General features: G+C 37.3%; 1 protein-coding gene across 10 annotated transcripts in view; it reads right to left on the minus strand.

The window, feature by feature from the left end:
- The window catches only part of PIK3C3 (phosphatidylinositol 3-kinase catalytic subunit type 3), a 165,724-nt gene that overhangs the window by 53,258 nt on the left and 90,376 nt on the right, over positions 1–22,090 (minus strand). For all 10 annotated transcript variants that reach the window (XR_015153421.1, XR_015153420.1, XR_015153419.1 and 7 more), the window contains 6 exons: positions 17,237–17,342; positions 15,632–15,748; positions 10,856–10,987; positions 8,295–8,423; positions 7,674–7,743; positions 1,946–2,010 (listed from right to left, as the gene is read on the minus strand). Coding sequence is in view for 5 of the 10 variants with exons in the window: in XM_086372256.1 (XP_086228382.1) it covers positions 1,946–2,010; positions 7,674–7,743; positions 8,295–8,423; positions 10,856–10,987; positions 15,632–15,748; positions 17,237–17,342 (619 nt within the window). In the remaining 5 variants the exon portion in view is untranslated. The remainder of the gene's footprint in view (positions 1–1,945; positions 2,011–7,673; positions 7,744–8,294; positions 8,424–10,855; positions 10,988–15,631; positions 15,749–17,236; positions 17,343–22,090) is intronic.

A 22,090-nucleotide genomic window follows, 5' to 3' on the forward strand; every position in this document is an offset into this window, starting at 1 on the left:
TAACACACTATTAAAAAATAAATTTATCCTATGTTTTAAGCTTTTTGAACATTCTGTAAGTGAAAAAGAATGTATATCTAGAAAATATAAAGACTCCTATAAACCAATAGGCAAAAAAATCCAAGAGAAAAATGGGCAAAATATATGAACAAGCACTTCACAGAAGAAATAAATGGCCTATACACATATTTCACTCAATGTTTTTGGTGATCAGGGAAATGTAAACTAAATAATAATAAATACGAAAATTTAGAAGCTCGACAATACCAAGATTAGTAAAGATGAGTAGCAAAGAAAAACAGCTGTTTTCAAAAATAATTATTTTGGTAAACAATTTTTAACTATCTACTAATGCTGAAGATGAGATAAGCTACAACTTGGCAAAATTATTTACACAGATCACACATGGAACTATGAATCAGGACACAAACTGTCACTGTCTTTATTTTACAAAATCATAATTCCACAGAACAACATAATAATTGACAACTTTATTAAACAATTACTTCAGTTAGAACCTGTGTTCAAGCTCTGTATACATTTCATGCCATCTTCAGAAGAATTCTACAGCTAAGTACTCTTATTACCCCAATTTTATAGATACAAAAACTGAGACTTAAAGGGTATGTTAGGAGGTTCCCTAGACCTCTGACAGATTTGATCTATTAGATGGGGTCACAGACTCAACTTACAGCTGTACCACTAGTAAGGTGTATTACAGCAGAAGTAAACGCAACAGGATCAACATGGAGAAGACACACAGGCAAAGCCTGTGAATTACATGTGAATCCTCCTTGTTCTCTTCTGAAGGGATACACTGAGCTTATTTCCTGGGGGCTGCTCATACAGGCACCCTCTATAGTCTATTTACTCCAGCAACTATCAAAATTCTAGAAGGAAGGCCGGTTATTTCCTATAAATCATATTATTTGTACAAAGAGTCTAGGTATGTGAACCACCCTTATGAGTTCCTGCTGAAATCCAAACACGAGCTAAAGGCTAACCTGTCTGCAAGGTTACTCAAAATATAGATAGAAAGCCGCAGAACCAAACTTCAAACTCTGGAAGTTTGATGTTTTGTGTCTGAGCTTTTAAGTAACTGAGCACAATTGTACCTTGAACCAAACAATGGAATCAACCTCTTATTTGTTAAGAAATCAGAGTAAAGTCTTTCTGAAAGTGTAAACTCCACACTGAATTACTGGGACACTCTAAACTGAGAAATACAAAAACATACTATAGTAAATATCCTTTATCAAGCCCTTCACTGTATGATTTTTCATCTCAGGCATATCAATTTTTTCAGTGTGAATTACATACATTTTTCATAGGAAAAAAATTACATTAAAAAGATAACAAAAGTAAACTATTCACATGCAGTATGAATTTTGCAATAAACACTAATTCATGATTTTAAAATATAAAAACAATTCCAAAGATATATATGGCTTAGTACAACTTGCCTTTTCTTATCTTAAAGGAGAATAATGATTTTGGAGGGGGAGGTTGGGGAAAAGGGTCTTAAAAAACATAATTATGTAAAACATGTATGACAAGAATATCACTATAGCCTTGTTCTGAATAACAACGAAAACTGGAAATAATCAGAACGTTCATTGATGGCTACATAAATCAGTATTTCCATACTTTGCAATATAATGTAACCATAAACTTCAGAAAATTTAAATTCTGTTTCCCCATTAATTCCTGATTGCCTATTATATGCCAGGCAAAGTTTAAGGAACTGAACATCTATCTGTCTACGTTGGAAACATTTCCAACTGTTAACACTGTTTACTTCTCTGGAAAAAAAAAACAACTTGAGGGAAGAAAAGTGAGAAAAAGAGACTTTCATTTCTAACTCTATGTACTTTTTATAGAGACTGAAACTTTTCTAACAAGAAATATTCATGAAATTCATAAATCATTAAAATAGATACTGTACCTGAATGCTTCCTTCTGTATCAAGAACTTCAGCAACAGGAACTGACTGGATAAACTGCATGAAGCCTACACAGAAACAGATACATTGTATTAAGCACAGCTTTTGGTTAAGCCACTGGAAGGACTTGCTGAAGCTGAAGCCCACTACGGCCACCTGATGTGAAGAGCCCCCTCAGTTGGAAAAGACCCTGATGCTGGGAAACACTGAAGGCAGGAGGAGAAGGAGGCAGCAGAGGATGACATGGTTAGACAGCATCACTGACTCAATAGACATGAATCTGAGCAAACTCAGAGAGATAGTGGAGAACAGAGAAGCCTGCTGTGCAGCAGTCTATGGCATCGCAGAATCAGACATGACTGAATGACAAAACAACAATATTGGTTAAGCACTAAAGATTCTGTTAAGAATAGTCTTCATTTGCAAATGTATACAATACAAACTTATTAGCTTAAAGAGGTCTATGCTGCTGCTGCTGCTGCTGAGTCACGTCAGTCGTGTCCGACTCTGTGCGGCCCCATAGACAGCAGCCCACCAGGCTCCACCTTCCCTGGGATTCTCCAAGCAAGAACCATGGAGTGGGTTGCCATTTCCTTCTCCAATGCATGAAAGTGAAAAGTGAAAGTGAAGTCGCTCAGTCGTGTCCGACTCTTATTGTATTTAGCATATATTGGCATTTACATCATAGGAAATACACGGAAACATTTAAAAAATTAAGCTGAAAACCTGTATATTTCTCTAGGCCAATTTCTATTATTATACACAGGAACACAAAGTAATAAGGTTCAGTTGTCACTCAGTCGTGTCCAACTCTTTGCAACCCCATGGACTGCAGCACGCCAGGCTTTCCTGTCCCTCACCAACTCCCAGAGCTTGCTTAAACTCATGTCCACTGAGTTGGTGATGCCATCCAACCATCTTGTCCTATGTCATCCCCTTCTCCTCCTGCCTTCAACCTTTCCCAGCATCAGGGTCTTTTCCAATGAGTCAGTGCTTCGCATCAGGTGGCCAAAGTATTGGAGTTTCAGCTTCAGCATCAGTCCTTCCAATGAATATTCAGGTCTGATTTCCTTTAGGATTGACTAGTTTGATATCCTTGCAGTCCAAGGGACTCTCAAGAGTCTTCTCCAACACCACAGTTCAAAAACATCAATTCTTTGGTGCCTAGCTTTCTTTATAGTCCAACTCTCACATATATACATGACTACTGGAAAAACCATAGCTTTGACTAGATGGACCTTTGTCGGCAAAGTAACGTCTCTGCTTTTTAATATGCTGTCTAGGTTGGTCATAGTTTTTCTTCCAAGAAGCAAGCATCTTTTAATTTCATGGCTGCAGTCACCATCTGCAGCGATTTTGGAGCCCCCCAAAATAAAGTCTCTCACTGTTTGCATTGTTTCCCCATCTATTTGCCATGAAGTGATGGGACTGGATCCCATGATCTTCGTTTGTTGGATGTAAACCAGATTTTTCATTCTCCTCTTTCACTTCAATCAAGAGGCTCTTTAGTTCCTCTTCGCTTTCTGCCATAAGGGTGGTGTTATCTGCATATCTGAGGTTATTGATATTTCTCCCAGCAATCTTGATTCCAGCTTGTGCTACATCCAGCCCAGTGTTTCCCATGATGTACTCTGCATGTAAGTTAAGTAAACAAGATGACAAAATACAGCCTTGATGCACTCCTTTCCCAATTTGGAACCAGCCCATTTTTTTGCGTCCGGTTCTAACTGCTGCTTCTTGACCTGTATACAGATTTCTCAAGAGGCAGGTAAGGTGGTCTCATTCCCATCTCTTTGAGAATTTTCCAGTTTGTTGTGATCCACACAGTCAAAGGCTCTGGCATAGTCAATAAAGCAGAAATAGGTATTTTTCTGGAACTCTCTTGCCTTTTCTACGATCCAACGGATTTTGGCAATTTGATCTCTGGTTCCTCTGCCTTTTCTAAATCCAGCTTGAACACTGGAAAGTTCTCAGTTCACGTACTGTTGAAGCCTCACTTGGAGAATTTTGAGCATTACTTCGCTAGCATGTGAGATGAGTACAATATTTTGTGGTAGTCTGAACATTCTTTGGCATTGCCTTTCTTTGGGATTGGAATGAAAACTGACCTTTTCCAGTCCTGACCACTGCTGAGTTTTCCAAATTTGTTGGCATACTGAGTGTAGCACTTTCACAGCATCATCTTTTAGGACTTGAAATAGCTCAACTGGAATTCCATCACCTCTAATAACTTTGTATTGATGCTTCCTAAGGCCCACTTGACTTCACATTCCAGGATATCTGGCTTTAGGTGAGTGATTATACCAACGTGGTTATCTGGGTCATTAAGATCTTTTTTGTGTAGTTCTTCTGTGTATTATTGCCACCTCTTCTTAATATCTTCTGCTCCTGTTAGGTCCATACCATTTTTGTCCTTTATTGTGCCCATCTTTGAATGAAATGGTCCCTTGGTATCTCTAATTTTCCTGAAGAGATCTCTAGTCCTTCCCATTCTACTGTTTTCCTCTATTTCTTTGCACTGATTACTGAGGAAGACTTTCTTATCTCTCCTTGCTATTCTTTGAAACTCTGCATTCATATGGGTATATCTTTCCTTTTCCTTTCATTTCTCTTCTTTTCTCAGCTATTTGTAAGGCCTCCTCAGACAACTATTTTGCCTTTTTGCATTTGTTTTTCTTGGAGATGGTCTTGATCACTGCTTCTTGTATAATGTGAGAACCTGTGTCCATAGTTCTTCAGGCACTCTATTTATCAGATCAGTAACAGGGTAAGGCTTCTTAAATTTGGCATAAAAATTTCTTCTGCAGTTTTATAACATATGTCAATTAAAATTCTAAATGTAAAATCACTTGAACAAATCTGAAATTTTGGCATTTTAGAATATCAATCACCTAACCCTAAAATTATAGTATATTCATTGGCTTTCTTTGTGTAATACTCTATCTTCTGCCATTCCCTGGAAATGCTATGAAAGGGAAGTATAAATCCCTTATCTGAACTACCAAAAAGAAGGGGAGGAGGATAGTATACAGGAGAATAAGGAGAAAAAGTAAACCTGTAAGTCCAGGGACAACAAAAGTAGGATAAAACTACAAATCTGTGAAAAAAAAAAAAAAAATCAAAGTTCAATGATGGAAGTATTTCAGAATCATAAACAACTATGATATGGTTTTGGTAAGCCTTACATTATAATTGGGCTGCCCTAGGCAATGGCACCCTACTCCAGTACTCTTGCCTGGAAAATCCCATGGATGGAGGAGCCTGGTGGGCTGCAGTCCATGGGGTCGCTAAGAGTCGGACACGACTGAGTGACTTCACTTTCACTTCTCACTTTCACGCATTAGAGAAGAAAATGGCAACCCACTCCAGTGTTCTTGCCTGGAGAATCCCAGGGACGGGGGAGCCTGGTTGGCTACCGTCTATGGGGTCACACAGAGTCGGACACGACTGAAGCAACTTAGCAGCAGCAGCAGCAGTGGCTCAGTGTTAAAGAATCTGTCTGCCAATGCAAGAGACACAAATTCAATCCCTGCTCCAGGAAGATCCTCTGTAGAAGAAAATGGCAACCCTCTCCAGTAGTCTTATCTGGGAAATCCCATGGACAGATAAGCCTGGCAAGCTACTAGGCTACTGTCCGAAGGGTTGCAGAGTTGGACATGACTAAGTGACTAAACAACGACACATAATTATTTGCATGCAAATTAGGAGACTGTGCATTACTTTAGAGTAAGAAGCATCTCATTTATTCCCATATGATAAATACTAAACAGTCTGCATCAATGCACTTAAACATATATTCGTAGTTTTTCTAGTAGGTAGCAAGAATTTTGCAGGTAAGCAAAAATAGAGCTTTGACCTGCTTTCAAAGATCTCACAAGTTTGCAAGTTTTATTGGAATAAAAACTATGAATGAAAGGACACTATGAAAAGCAATAGTAAAGGGAGACCTATATTACAATAGGGATCAGAGGACCTCTGACATCTGAACTGTGTTTTGAAGGATAATAAAGATGTATAAATAAAGCGGAAAGGATATTAAAGATAACAATAATATAAGGCTAAGAAGAGCATGGTACATTTGCGAAAATGGAAGGTAGATGGTGTGGCTAAAGTCTAAGAAGCAAGGAGAGTGGAAAAAAGAGGTGTCACAGAGAGGCGTGGAGGTATGTTATACCACACAAGAACTAATAAACTAAGCTAAGACTTTTGTCTTGGTTCCAGGAGCAAATAAAAACTAAGTAAATCAATTTATGTAGGATAGTAATAGAACATATAAGAAATTAAACCGCCAGAAAGATTTGGGAATAACAAGGAGAAAGGCAGAAAGCCTAAAATAAAACAGGTACTTGTTTCTCCAAGGTACCTAATCTAAAGGTAAGAAGCTCTAAGAGTAACAAGATTATAAAATTTACAATACACAATAGGCAAGCATTCTGAGGGAATCTTCTGCCAAACTTCCAGAGGTTACTCAATCTCAGAAAGTTAGACATATATATTAAAAAAAAAAAAAAATCAATGAATAAAAGCAACAGCATCTGATGAGTGGTTTGCATAAGCAGGGCTCAATACAAAGCCTTTCTAGGTTTTAGTAACTCTCAATAATGATTATATGCAGAGTACATCACGCAAAATGCCAAGCTGGATGAATCACAAGCTGGAATCAAGATTGCCAGAAGAAATATCAACAGCCTCAGATATGCAGATGATACAACTGTAAAGGCAGAAAGTGAGGAGGAACTAAAGAGCCTCTTGATTAGGGTTAAAGAGAGTGAAAAAAGTGGCTTAAAACTCAACACTCAAATAACTAAGATCATGGCATCCAGTCCTATCACATCATGGTAAATAGAAGGGGAAAACGTTGAAGCAGTGACAGTTTTTATTTTCTTGGGCTCCAAAATCACTGCAGATGGTGACTGCACCCATGAAATTAAAAGTTGTTTGCTGTTTGGAAGGAAAGTTATGACAAATCTAGACAGTGTAATAAAAAGCAGAGACATCAAAGACAAAGGTCTATATAAACAAAGCTATGGTTTTTCCAGTAGTCATGTTGGGATGTGAGCTGGACCACAAAGAAGGGTGAGTTCCGAAGAATTGATGCTTTCAAATTGTGGTGTGGGAGGATTCCTGAGAATCCCTTTTACTGTAGAGAGATCAAACCAGCCAATCCTAATGGAAATCAACTGTGAATACTCATTGGAAAGACTGATGCTGAAGCTGAAGCTCCAATACTTTGGCTACTTCATGTGAAGAGCCAGCTCACTGGAAAAGACACTGATGCTAGGAAAAGATTGAAAGCAAAAGGAGAAGGGTGCGGCAGAGGATGAGATGGTTAGGTAGCATCACAGACTCAATAGACACAAATCTGGGCAAACTCCAGGACATAGTAGAGGACTGAGGAGCCTTGAAGATGACTTAGTAACTGAACGATAACAAAAACAATAATTTCAGATACAGATTACCACAGGAGAAAACTACTGTGGTTTGGAAACAGTTTTGAATCCAAAGAAATATATCATAAAGGTTCTCATTTTTCTCCCAAATATGCTGTTTAATGATTTCAAGAGGTATAAAAAGAAAGGGAAGGAGGGAAGGTAGACAGCCAGGAAGGCCCGACTAGTCTTCAGTGTTACAAATGAGTTCAATCCCTAATGTTCTTAACAATTTCCAATTTAAAAAGGAAAAATATACTCATTGGACACTGAAATAAATAATTGTTAAAAAATAAACTTACCATGCTTTGTACTAGTGGCTAATACTTTGTAGGGAGTCAACTTCAAATCCAGATTTTCTTTTCGTAGCAGCTTAAGATCAAAAGTCATATTAAACAAATGAAAAAATGTTATGAAATAGTTTTGTAGTAAGTATTATAGCAGTTTAATACATCTCTTTATCTTGTTTTAAATCACTGTCAGTTTTCACTGATAGGGGGTTCCCCCTAAGGATTTATGCAGGCCTTACTGGTCATGAAGTATTTTAGAGCTCCAAATAAGGAAATGAAGACAAATATGTTTCTTTAAAATCCATGGACAGAAACAGGATTTAAGAAAGAAGATTTAATTGACTAAGAGGAAGAAAATTACTATATCCAACACTGAAAGAACTGTGAAAAAGTTTTTATAAAAAGGAACACATGCAGTTTCATTTTATACTCATCTTAAGAGCCATCTGCAGTAATACAATAACAACTCCATTTGTTCAAGATCAAGTGGAGATTGTTCAGCTCTCCAGGATTGTACCTGAATGTTATATAATTCTAGGTACATGTAATTCTGTATCCATGCATAGCCTATCCACTAATCCACTGATTTCTGAAATGAAAACATGTTCCCTACCAACATAAGGTTATGCTCACCTTGTCCATGAGTGAAATGATTTGGAGAATAAGTTGATCTTGGCGTAAATCATCCCCATGCTTAAATATAACTGGATATTTGCCTCCGTCTTCAGTCTTAAAGAATAACTGTGCAGGCATAAGAGCACTCTGGAAATAAAAATATTATTTTCAAATTATATAAGATGGAAATGTGGAGAAACTTATAATAATCTAAAGAAAAGAAATGAGTCTGACAAAGCAAATAATAATATTAATTTCTATAGACCATGAGAAATAATAGCATAAAAAGTATCAGATAGAGGGATGAACAGACGTGTGACAAAAACAGTACAGTAAAATGTTACTAACAGAACAGAAGTAGTGAGTATATAGTTGGTTACTGTGAAAGCCTTTCAACTTTGCTGTATGTTTGAAAACTTCACTATAAAATGTTAGGGGAAAAGCATCAAAAATCCTTCAAAGAATGTAAGTTTAGAAACTACAACCTTTAGTGAATTAAAACTTCAAATAGTTGTAGTATCCTTTGATCACCTCAGGGTAAATATATTTTATCCCTGTACCCTACTCACAAACGCTCAAGAAAACAACTGAAAGCAAAACTCCTGAAGATAAATGATAAGCAAGATGTTCTTTGTTATAACTTCCCTACTCCGATTTGGATCTGATTTTGAAATTTAGAGTACATCTGAAATCTAGTGTAAACATATGACAATCTAAAGATAACTAGGCACTAATCCCAGTGCCTTAAGGGGCTCACTCCCCACAGAGACCTAGCTTTTGTTCTTAAGCTAGGGTCTAACAAAATACTGTTTAAAAATATTGAAAACTAAGTCCATAACCTTTTCAGCTCTAAGGAGTTCATAGAAGGGCAACAAGAATTCACAGATTCTGCTACAATTCTGTGCAGACATTTCAGTGTATGTACAAGCATTCCAGGTAACTTTCTAAAATATCCAATCCATCACTTTCATTGGACTCTTAAACTCATGACCCCCAAATGGTTAAGAATTATAATCCTAGAGTTATGCAGTAAATGCCCTAGAACCATTAGTCCTAAACTCCAATTCAGAATTTTCAAGAATGTCCGCTTATTTAATAAAGGCTAGAAGAAAAAATTCAGAATTGAACATTAGGATTAAAAAGATATCCCATGATATCTTATTGACCATCTATACTTTGTATTATTACATAATAATAAAATTATTTAAGGAAAAAAATGGATCCAGAATCTACCTAACAATGGCGACAGATTCTCATATCGCACTTTTACTCCGGCTCTATGTCTTAAATATTCTTTTTCATCCTGTTTGCTGAAAAATGATAAAACATTTTGAAACATGTATAATATAAGAAACGAATCACCAGTCCAGGTTTGATGCAGGATACAGGATGCTTGGGGCTGGGACACAGGGATGACCCAGAGGGATGGTATGGGGCGGAGGTGGGACAGGGGTTCAGGGTGGGGAACACGTGTACACCCGTGGAGAATTCATGTTGATATATGGCAAAACCAATACAATATTGTAAAGTAATTAGCCTCTAATTAAAATAAATAAATTTAATTTAAAAAAATGATAAAACACTGTTCTTGGTTAGTCCTAAGGGAATGAGAATATTAGATCTTATTTGGGAGTTCTAGCATGAACTAAGAAATACTTGTATTCTCTCTCCTATAACCAGTATTTTTTAAAATGCAGGTTTATAACTCAATGAGTCTTAAAACGAACTAAACAGGTTGCAAACAACATTTGAAAACTGATGCAAAAGAATAATTTTTAGAAGAATAGACACTATCAGTCCATCACATGCAGTAAGGTTAAAGTACTGCTTTTTGAAACATATTGCAGTTGTGCATGCTGGGCTGCCATAGGTGGCCTTTCAAATCACACCCTTAAAAAAAATCTGAACTATTTCTTATTGTAATCATACCCTTTTTAAAATATATCCAAAGGAGAGATCTATGAGGCCTTTCTTACCCAATAGAAAGTAATATTCCAATGCAACTTCCCCCTTTTCCAACCCTAGAATCAGACAACCTATGACATCATGTCTCAATGAAGCTTCACAAGGAATGATCTCAGCCCTCTGGTCTGCTTAGAGAAGGCAGCTGCCTCCAGTCCTTTCTAACTATTCAAGTGGGGGCCAGCCAAAAGAAAGCCAGGCACATGCTGTTATGAACTAAAGAGAATTATCACTTAAAAAGATGAGAAAATATTTAAGTCATAGGAACAGATACCAAATTGAAAAATTTTATAAAAGGGTAACTGGAATTCTTATCTAACCACAGGAATTTATAAAGTAAATGCCTAAGTGTGCAATTCAATTTATTTTTTTAAGCTTACATGGGAAAAGACAGGTGTGGCTCTGATTAATAAATAGTTCAAAGAATTAAACATTAAAAAACCCAGTGATATAAAAATACTTCATATATTTCGCATAAAAATGTCCACAGGTATTACAAAAAGATCTTAAAACACACTGATAAATAAAAGGCATTTTTTCCCCCCAAACGTAGAGTCTCTGATTCAGCTTTAAAGAATCAGCTCCAGTCATAGATATCAAAGATCCACCACAATTACCTTAAACAATGTAGCTGTTTCTGGAATTATTCCTCTAATTTTCACCTGAGGTTCTAAAGGCAGTGGGATAAGTTCCACATCAGACAGGTTCATCTTTTCATTGTCTCCAAGCAATGCCTGTAGTCTCTCATTCTAGGAGAACAAGTTATAAAGTACTAATTAGGTTAAAATGGAAAAGTGGCTTTTAAAGCATATGGTAAGGATGTAAAAGACCGACAACATTAACTTTAAAATATTTGCAAAGCACCATAAAAGTCTATGTGAACTAACATAACATAAAGGAGTTAGTATGTGTGAGAGAAAAGCACTTAAAATCCACCTGAGAATAACAGCAGCATGCTTTGTAAGGCACGATCCCCTGACCTATGAAATGCTAGACTCTCAGAGGTCAGGGAATATGTTTCTCTTGCTGCAACTGAGCATCAGGGATATTCTCAGGCTGAACTTAAAGATATAATTTCTGCTTTAAAAGGACTTGTGAAGTCACAAAGAGACTAATTTCATTTGAAGCTTAATTTCACATGACCAGATATTAAGCAAGAATTTCATTAGCTGTTTCACTGTGTATTTTCGGTTTAAAAAGTAAACTCAATTTACTTGGAGGAACTTGGACCCTATATTTTACTATTCATTGATTCTGTCTGATGAAACTTTTACTAAGATATCAGGTTCAGTTCAGTTGTGTCTGACTCTGTGACCCTGTGGACTGCAGCACGCCAGGCTTCCATATCCATTACCAACTCCCAGAGCTTGCTCAAACTCTTATAATCATTTATTTATCTTCTTTAGCTCACATACATACTGCATTAAGCCAAGATTTCAGAAACTGAGCAGTTCAAGTCAGGATGAAACACTTTTCTCACTTAGCAGCATTTATAATGTTTAGACCAAGCCCACCTATTCAATTTCAAAAGGACAATCTATTTCCTTGGAAAGCTGTGAGAGAGAGAGAGAGAGAGAGATTGAGAGAGAGAGAGAGATTGAGAGAGAAAGAGAGAGAGTGTGTGTGTGTGTGCGCGCACACGTGCATGCTCAGTCTGTCCAATTCTTTGCAACCCCATGGACTGTAGCCCACCAGGCTCCTCTGTCCAGGGAACCCACCTTCCTTGCATCTCCTGCATTAGTAGGCAGATTCTTTACCACTTGCGCCATTTGGGAAACCTTGTGAGTCTAGCATTCTTTAAATAAGTAAGCTTGTTTTCAAGGGGAGAAAACTTGACCAAATACACTGCACTTCTTCCTATTTCTCAAACATGTCACACATGCTCCCACATTAGGGCCTTCGTGCTTGCGGTTCCTCTTGCTGAAACAATCTTCTCTAGATATTCACATGGTATGCTCCCCGACTTGCTTCAGGTTTTTGTTCAAATGTCAACTCTTAGTGAGGCCTTCATGATCATTCCATTGAGAAATGAACCACTGCCTTAATACTTGAACCTGGCACTACCTATTCCCCTTTCCTGCTTTATTTTCCTCAATAGCATAAGACACTATATAGCATATAATATATTTTAACTTATTTTGTTAACTTTTTCCTCCAACAGGAATGTAAGCTCCTTACATTATAAAGGTAGGGACTTTTATAGTCACCACTGTATCCCAGACTCTAAAAAGAGTGCTTGGCACACAATAGGCATGCAATATATTTTTATAGAATATATATTATAATCTAAAGAATTATGAAGTGAAAGAGAATACTTAATATTTAAAATAAAAGCTTTGTTTTTAAATGTGGAATTAATGTATTTTTATTAGAACTCAAACATCTAGATTCAAAGACTTGAATCAAGAGAATTTTTCCTAAATGACATCAGCAAAGGAAAGAAGGTAGCAACAGTATTAGTATCTGTTTTACCATCTGAAACCTAACTCACGGATTCCCTTGCGACACATTTACCACTGCTGGACTCACCAAGACAAGTCTCTCCCAACTTCATTATGAGGGATGGAAAAGCATTACATATGATTTTAAATTATTAACTGTAGCCAATTCATTATTCCTGGTAATAACGCAAATAATGGTGGTGGAGCATCCTCTTGGCCTTGCACTTAAATGTGGGGGCTTGTTTCTAGTAAAACTACGTAAATAAAAACCAAGTTTGCCTTTTCTTATCATCATGAAAAAATGTCTGAGAAGAGTTTTAGCCAATGTTAACACTACATTTGGGACTGTCTGATTTAAAACACAGGCAAAACAATGTGTTCTGCAGTATGTGGCAAATACAAAATGTATTTTAGGGACTGTAAGTGGTATCTCCAGGAAGCAGTCATCTTCCAGACTGCCAAAATTTGAGGTGTAGCTAGAGGTTCATGCATGTGGTGAATAGAAGAGTCACATAAGAACAAAGTGTGGTTTAAACAAACTGACAGTCACGAGAACAGGCATGCTTTTGCTGTGAGCACTGGGATCACACTGCTTCTCACACGGGCACCTCTAGGGAGAAGGGCTCCAGGAGGAATGGCAGTAGGAATTTAACCAGGATTTTTAATTCTTCTCAAAAACAAAGAAAATGCCAACTCAATAAAAATGTGTTTCTCTTCAGTCTATTTTCTCCTCCCTGACCTTATTAACACTATTATAATGTTAACATTATTCCTCACATACATCTCTGCTGGACTAGATCCCTTGCTTTAAATTTCTGACTCAATTTTTCACCTTTTCCTCTCTGCTTTCCTCTTACAATTCTGAGGAACAACAGCAAAATGTGTTCTGGTGTTTTACAAAGGTCACTAAGAAAGACTTTCCAATTATAGGATTAGGTAAAGAGAAGATATCAAGTTGAGTCCTTCATATCATTTGGGCAACTGTTCAGGAAAAATAGCATTTGAAGAACAGATGTTAATCTGTTTTCATTAGGTAGAAACCTGACCCCACTGACAGCAAGATCAATGTACTGGTTATGAGAACAGATTGCCAGTTATTATCACCAGTTCTGTAACCTTGGGTGAATCACTCTGGATCTTCTTTTTCTCAGAAGAATTCCCATCTAAGTAACCTCTCGAGGTTCTTTCCATGCCAAATAAACTGCATTCTAAGATGCTAAGATTCTAAAATGAGAGCCAGGAAACACTGTATATAAAAATATGGACTCAGAATGTCTGGGTACAAACCCCAACTCCAACAATTACTACCTGGGGACATCTTGCAACTTACTTAGCTTCCCATTACCTACTTTTCCTCATGACTGGGATAATAACAGTACCTCAATCAATGTATATAAACTCATAAAATAGGATCCAGTACAAAATCAGTACAGGATCTAACCACTCCTATACTATAACAGGCACACTTTATTTAATTGCACCTCACTTTGGTGCGCTTCGCAGGTATTGCATTTTTTACAAATTGAAGGTCTACAGCAACCCTGCATCAAGCAAAACTACTGGTGCCAATTTTTCAACACCACTTGCTCACTTTGTGTCTCTATGTCACATTTTGCTAACTTTTGCAATATTCCAAACTTTCTATTATTATACTTCTTAAGATGATCCATGATCAGTGATCTTTAATATTACTGCAATTGATTTGGGGCATCATAAACCAAGCTCATATAAAACGCAGAACCTAATCAATAAAATGTTACTAGTGTTTTGACTACCCCACTGACCAGCTGTCCTTCTTCTTTCTTCTGCTATTCCCTGACACAAAAATGTTGAAATTAGGCCAATTTACAACCCCTACAATGGCCTTTATGTGTCTAAGTGAAAGGAAAAGTCACATGCCTCTCACTTTAAATCAAAAGTTAGAGATAATTAAGCTAGTGAGGAACGCATGATGAAAGCCAAGACAGGCCAAAAGCTAGGCTTCTTATGCCAAACAGACAGCCAAACCGTAAACACAAAGGAAAAATTCTTGAAGGATATTATGGAACACAGAAATGATAAGAAAGCAAAACAAGCTTATTGCTGATACAGAGACAGTTTTAGTGGTCTCGATACAAGATCAAACCGGGCACAACACTCCCTTAGGCCAAAGCTTAATCCAGAACAAGGCCCTAAGTCTCTTCAAGGCTGTGAAGGCTGAAAGAGGTGAGAGAACGCAGAAGAAAAATTTGAAGCTAGCAGAGGCTGGCTCATGAGGTTTAAGGAAAGAAGTCATCTCATAGCATGAAAATGCAAGATGAAGCAGCAAGTGCAGATGTAGAAGATGTAGCAAGGTTATCCAGAGAATCTGGCAAAAATAATTAACAAAAGTTGCTACTACACTAAACAACAGATTTTTCACTGCAGATGACACAGCCTTTTATTGGAAGAAGATGTCATCTAGGACTTTCACAGCTCAAAAGGAGAAGTCAATGCCTGGCTTCAAAGCTTCAAAGGGCAGGCTGATGCTCTGGTTAGGGGTTGAAGTTGAAGCCAACACTTATCTACCATTTCAAAAATCCTAAGGCCCTTAAGAGTTATGCTAAATCAACTGTTGCTCTTAAATTAAGAACAAAGCCTGCATGGTAACACATCTGTTTACAACATGGTTTCCTGAATATTTTAAGCCCACTGTTGAGAGCTACTGGTCACATAAGAGTTCTGGTGAAGATGTACAGTGAGACTAATGTTGTTCATCTGCCTGCAATGCAGGAGACCCAGGTTTGATCGCTCGGTCAGGAAGATCTGCTAGAGAAGGAAATGGCAACCCATTTCAGTATTCTTGCCTGGAAAATCCCATGGACAGAGGAGACTGGCAGGCTACAATCCATGGGATCACAAAGAGTCGGATATGACTTAGTGACTAAACCACCACCTCTAAGCATAAACAGAAAGCACAGCCAGAAGGTTTACCTTTTTCTTACGATTTCCACTTTCACGCTGCACTGCCTTCATTAGGTGCACCAGCCGATCTACAAAAGTCTGTTGTGCAGCCAGCAGAGAACGCATAACTCGGACAGACTTATCACCCTGAAGGAATTCAAAGGAAAGAAAAGTTAATTCTATATAGCATAATGATCAGAGTTTCTTCAATAGCATGGGTGACCTTTATTTATTATTTAATAACTACAAACTTCAACACAAAGTAATACTGAAAAAAGAATTATCTTGATTCAGAGATAACGAGAAGCCTGCTATCTTAAACACCAACTCTTCTACAGTTGAAAATTATGTGAGTCGTCAGTGAATACTCATCTATCAAAAATTGCACGTTTTTTCCCACATGCAACTGTGTGACAAGACAGAATTTATTGACCCAAAGTGTATTCACTTACTGATTCAATACATATCTGGACGCTTATAATTTCTTCAAAAATGTTCTGGGCATATAGTAAAACAATACTATCTTCAAGCAACAAATTAAATCGTTAAAAAAAAGTTCTCAGATAGCAATATAATATGCTAGCTTAGTAAAATAAAAGCCATAAAAACCAATGCTATGAAGTCTTATGTAGTAATTTGCAGTTCATAAGATATTATAAAATAACATTTTCTCATTTAATTTCTCCAATTACACTGAAAGAAGCAGCTTGGCAATTATATATTTTTATTTAAAAGACTGAAATTTAATCTCAAAGAGACCAAAATTTCCTCAGAGGATGACAAAGGCTATTAGTGACAGAATTGAGATTAGAAGAGAGGACCAACTGCTTATTTTCCAATCAGTTTAGATATAGCAAATCTACGGGCTCTGAGAACTATAAAAAAGTTTGGTCAAAGAATTCAATAAGATGTGATTTAAATTTCAAGACAATTTAAATGGAACATGAAACAGCAGATAAATATGCTATGAAGCAAATGTTTCTACAGCAAATCAGGTAATGTTGTGAGTTTTTTTTCATGGCCCATGCACCCTCTGCTGGCTGAACTGAGACATTGCCTTAACAATCACAAGAACACCAGGTAAAAAAGGCCTACAGATCTCTAGAAAATGTGTCCATGTAAAGTATCTGCAATATGATCACTGCCAGATTTATGTAAATGTACCTAGTCTTAAAAATAAAAATAGAAAACAGAGAGTGAAACAAAAGAGCAGAGATTTGGGGTTTTTTTGGTTGCATCAACAGGTTTGTTTCATTAACTTAGGGGTCAACAAACTTTCTATAAAGGGCCAAGGATTAACTACTTTAGGTGTTGCTGACTACAGAGTTTCCATTCTGGCTATTTACTCCTATTGTAGTCAAAGTGGTCACAAACAATATGAAAGCAAATGAGCATAACTATGTGCCAATACAATATTACTTATGAACACTGACTTGTGAATTTGACATAATTTTTATGTGTTGCAAAGTATTACTCTCCTTGTGACTTTTCCCAATTATTTAAAAACAAAAAGCAATGTTTAGCTCATCAGATCAGATTAGTCGCTCAGTCATGTCCATAGACCATACCAAAACAGGCAATGGGCCAGATAGGGCCCATGGACTGTATACGCCAATCCATACATTAAATGGTTACCTTCAACAATGCTTGGCTGAACCGTCTCATGACATTCAAGTACATTTCATGGGTCTTTGGATCTCTCTGCTGAGTATCTTGATCTTCACATTCCACTATCACATACCTTAAAAACAGGTTAAGTCATTCATATAAGTGTGAAATGAAACACAGATTCATTTTATTTATGCCTTTCCATTAAAAGATTAATCCACATTTGCAAAAATAATGAGTAATGTAACATTTTATTATCACTCTTTCAAAATCTGAAAATGAAGGGAACAACACACAAAACCTTCTATAAAAGATAAATTAGTAAAAGGATGCCTTAATTTGTAAAATATCCTAGATTTTCTAAAAATTTTGGGATCAAAATGAGCATTTTCTCCTAATTCTTTATGAGGTACATAGAACATTAACATCTTCAGAAATCATATAAGCTCACAAATCTACCAAGTAACTCATGAACAAAAATATTTTTAAAATTTCTGTAATATTTTTGGTATTACATAAGGCTCTCTTATTCTGGGGAAAAAAAAAAAAAACTCTGAAGCTTTTCTCATTAACATAAGTCCAAAAGATAAATTTATTAACTTTCCCTTTCCCACCCAATTTCTTCATTTCTTGAAATTCCATATAAAATCTTCAATGTTTCCATCATAAAACTGTGATTTTAGAGAGCTAAAAAAATTTAAATATAAATATATTCTTAAACCTACACTGCTTATACAATTCACTTAATTATATGAACAATGACCTGGATTAGATTTTAGAGGTTGTCTAATCCAGTGTTTTCAGTTGTTATTACTGGAACAAGCCATACTGACATGCATTTTATATCAGTACTTGTTGCACAGAGCCCATGTGTGCATGCAGACGCGTAACGCAGAAAAAAGATTCACAAAGCAATATTCTATGAATAATATGTTAATATTTGTTATTGTTCTATTTCATTTTTCTTTAAATAACACAAGATTGTGAGCTAGACTGTGAGCCTTAAAATTTATTTCAAATGGATCATGATGTACAGTTGGAAACTTGCTTGTTTTAAGAATTGATGCTTTTGAACTGTGGTGTTGGAGAAGACTCTTGAGAGTCCCTTGGACTGCAAGATCCAACCAGTCCATTCTGAAGGAGATCAGCCCTGAGATTTCTTTGGAAGGAATGATGCTAAAGCTGAAACTCCAGTACTTTGGCCACCTCATGCAAAGAGTTGACTCATTGGAAAAGACTCTGATGCTGGAAGGAATTGGGGGCAGGAGGAGAAGGGGACAACAGAGGATGAGATGGCTGGATGGCATCAATGACTCGATGGATGTGAGTCTGGGTGAACTCCGGGAGTTGGTGATGGACAGGGAGGCCTGGCGTGCTGTGACTCATGCGGTCGCAAAGAGTTGGACACGACTGAGCGAGTGAACTGAACTGCAAACTTAGAGGTGGTTGTATCTTGCCCATGGTGATGCAATTAAGTTGAATGAAGAGCTGAAATCAGAATCCGGGATTCTGGGCTCCAAGGTCAGAATTCTTTCTAATAATCTTACTCTCTCACACTGTTTGACCTTTTAAAAACCACATGAAACTTCTTAACCTCCTTAACTGATAGTACTTCACAAATCTCAAATCACAGGGCTTACTATTTTCCTTTACACTATGTCCAGAAAGAAATATTCAACCACCTAGAAGGTAAGCTTCAAGAGAACAGAGAGTTTATCTGTTTGTACTATAACAGTTAGCACTTCCATGCCTGGACATAATACTTAAGGTGGTCTGCTTTTACATTCATCTACCTTAGTTTTCAAGCAGTAGATCCCCTTTTCAAGAAACTGCTTGTCATTTATAACTGAACATGTGTAAAACTGAAGCTATCACACTAAATGAATGATTTTTCTCTCAATTTAAGGCATTATCAACATTTCTGTCATTTGGGCTACAGTTTGGATCACCTCAATACAAGAAAAAAAGAAAAAAGTGAGGTTGTAACCAAACCAGTGAACACAGGTCCTACCTAAAACTATTCCTAGCACTTTGTGTTTAATTTGGGGCCTCTAGATCTAAAGCCAAGCCTAGGCCACATTCACCCATTTCAAACACCTGGAATTGTTCTCACTACTAGCCAGCCCTGTCTGGAATCAATCAGCAGATACCTTTCACCCAGCTTCTCTAACCCTAAGACAAACACCTTACTGATCAATATAATCATCCTAAAGTTTTCTTCTTTAAACTACCTTCATCATGCCCCACTGATGGGGCATGATGGGTCCCATCATGGGTCCCTCTATTTAAAAACAACTCTCTGGGGCCCTAAGTTTCTGGTTCAACCTCCACTGTCTCCAGTTAATGCATTCACACTCTAGTCAGCTCGACTCCCCTACCCCACTTTGTGCTTTTGCTCATGTTATAGTACTGTCCTGAAATACCTTCCCGCCTCCACCCTTCCTGATTCTACCCACACTTCAAACACAGGGACACTCCATCACTTCCCGGAACTCTTAAACACTAAAAACTTCCTTCTTCTCTAACGTCCCAGAAGAGGTACGGCCTCTCACAACAACTTCTGCTGATAATGTTACCTGGCTCATCACTGTTTCACAACTTACTCCCTAGCTCCCTTCAGAAGTTATAAAAAACCTGATGTCAGATTCTGTATCTTAAAAAATATTTAGTGGGCCCTGACATATGCAATATAGTCTTATACACAGAAATATTTTAAAGGCTGGTAAAAGTTAAGTGCCTTCTCCTACTGACTTCCCAGTGCCATGCTGTACCATAATAACAGGTGATCTGGAAGTCCTCAGAGCTGCATAACCTAGAATTTTCTGTAAAGCAGTATGAAAAACTAAACCATGAAACTACATTTACTTTATGTTCCTGACAATAGTTCAAAACCAAAAATTCAAGAAAGCATTCTTAAATCTTGAACAAAGAAAACCACAGGATTCATAAGTGTCCTTCTATAGCCACAGGACACATACGAATTTAAAATAAAATTTAAAAAAGCCAATAACTCTTTAAAGTCTTTACCGTCTCCATCACCTTAGTATGTAGGTAGCAAAGTCTCAGTATGGAATAGTGAGGTCTTTACTATCTCCATCACCTTGAGAGTCCCTTGGAAAGCAAGAAGGAGATCAAATCAGTCAAAGGAAGTCAACCCTGAATACTCCTTGGAAGGACTGAAGTGGAAGCTGAAGCTCTAATACTTTGGCCATGATGTGAACAGCTGACTCACTGGAAAAGACCCTGATGCTGGGAAAGACTGAAGGCAGAAGGAGAAGAGGGTGACAGAGGATGAGATGGATGGATGGAATCACCAGTTCACTGGATGTGAACTTGGGCAAATTCCAAGAGATGGTGAGGAACAGAGAAGCCAGGCATGCTACAGTCCTGGGGGTTGTGAAGAGTTGGACCCTACTTGGTGACTGAACAACAACAATAATCCTTTAAAGTCTTTACTATCTTTGTCACGTTAGTATATTCATTGTCTTTTCCTGTATTTACACAGCAACTCCTTTCTAAATGAGCAATACAGATGACCGTGATATACAGGCTCCATTGCTTTGTTCAGGTCCCCTTGACTACCAAGTAAACACAATGGCTACAGCCATGTGATAAAGGTCACATAACAAACAGCTCTCAAAATCACTCAAGCCAAAGTTCTGATACAAAGGGCAAGTCCATCTAAAACAAAAATGACTGTCATCTCCAAAATGAAGGATAAACTTAGATTAAGACAAGAAGACCAAGATTTGAGTCACTTCTGAACTCCGTTCACAGCAGTAAGAAGATTCTACAAAGCACTCATGTACTTCTGCTTTTGAACTGTGGTTGGAGAAGACTCTTGAGAGTCCCTTGGACTGCAAGAAGATTCAACCAGTCCATCCTAAAGGAGATCAGTCCTGGGTGTTCTTTGGAAGGACTGATGTTGAAGCTGAAACTCTAATATTTTGGCCACCTCATGTGAAGAGTTGAATCACTGGAAAAGATCCTAATGCTGGGAAGGATTGGGGGCAGGAGAAGAAGGGGATGACAGAGGATGAGATGGCTGGATGGCATTACCGACTCAATGGATGTGAGTCTGAGTAAACTCCGGGAGTTGGTGATGGACAGGGAAGCCTGGCGTGCTGCGATTCATGGGGTCACAGAGGGTCGGACACGACTGAGCCACTGAACTGAACTGAACTGAACTTCCTTAAAACCTGTCATTTTCAAGTAGAAATGCAGACAAAATTATGTGGGTACCCATTGTATGATGACAGCAGTGGGCTACCTACTTTCCTGACAATCTCATTTTGTGAGGTAAATAAACTTTATTACCTTGAAAGGTCTTAAAAGTTACAGAAAAACATGTCAAAGCAGCCAAAGTTTATTTTTAATTTCAACATACTGGAATAGCTATAGAAAAAAAAAAAAGTGGAACAATTTATAGATCCTGATGTTCAACATTTAACAGATTAGAAGCTATTACTTCTCTCTGTGGTTTAAAAGGTTGACATCATTTATTTTAAAAGGATTGTCTGTATTATTATAGGCCCCTAAGGATTCAACTATAGCAGGAATCCTGTTTAAATCAACAGAAAGGGAACAGATGAACAAGGAAATTCAAAATGTTCAAAATGAAATAGCACAATCAACTGAAATTTATATTTTAATACATTTGTTAGGGTAAGCTTAGACTGAGAAGCATATAAACTATTACATGTGATTAATATTTTATACTACTCTGTCCAGGTTCAACAGAAAAGAATGATTATTTTAAGTCAACTCCTTGAAATTATTTCCTTATTTTCATGCTACAACCACAAAAGTCGTATCTACCAAAGTCAGAAGTCCACATCAAAAGCTCTTTCCCCCCTTGAGTATTTCTGAATATGTAATATG

This window comes from Bos grunniens, chromosome 24, assembly GCF_055505025.1.
Source record: "Bos grunniens cultivar Pamir isolate PY7600 chromosome 24, Bosgru_T2T1.0, whole genome shotgun sequence".
Classification (NCBI taxonomy): Eukaryota; Metazoa; Chordata; class Mammalia; order Artiodactyla; family Bovidae; genus Bos; species Bos grunniens.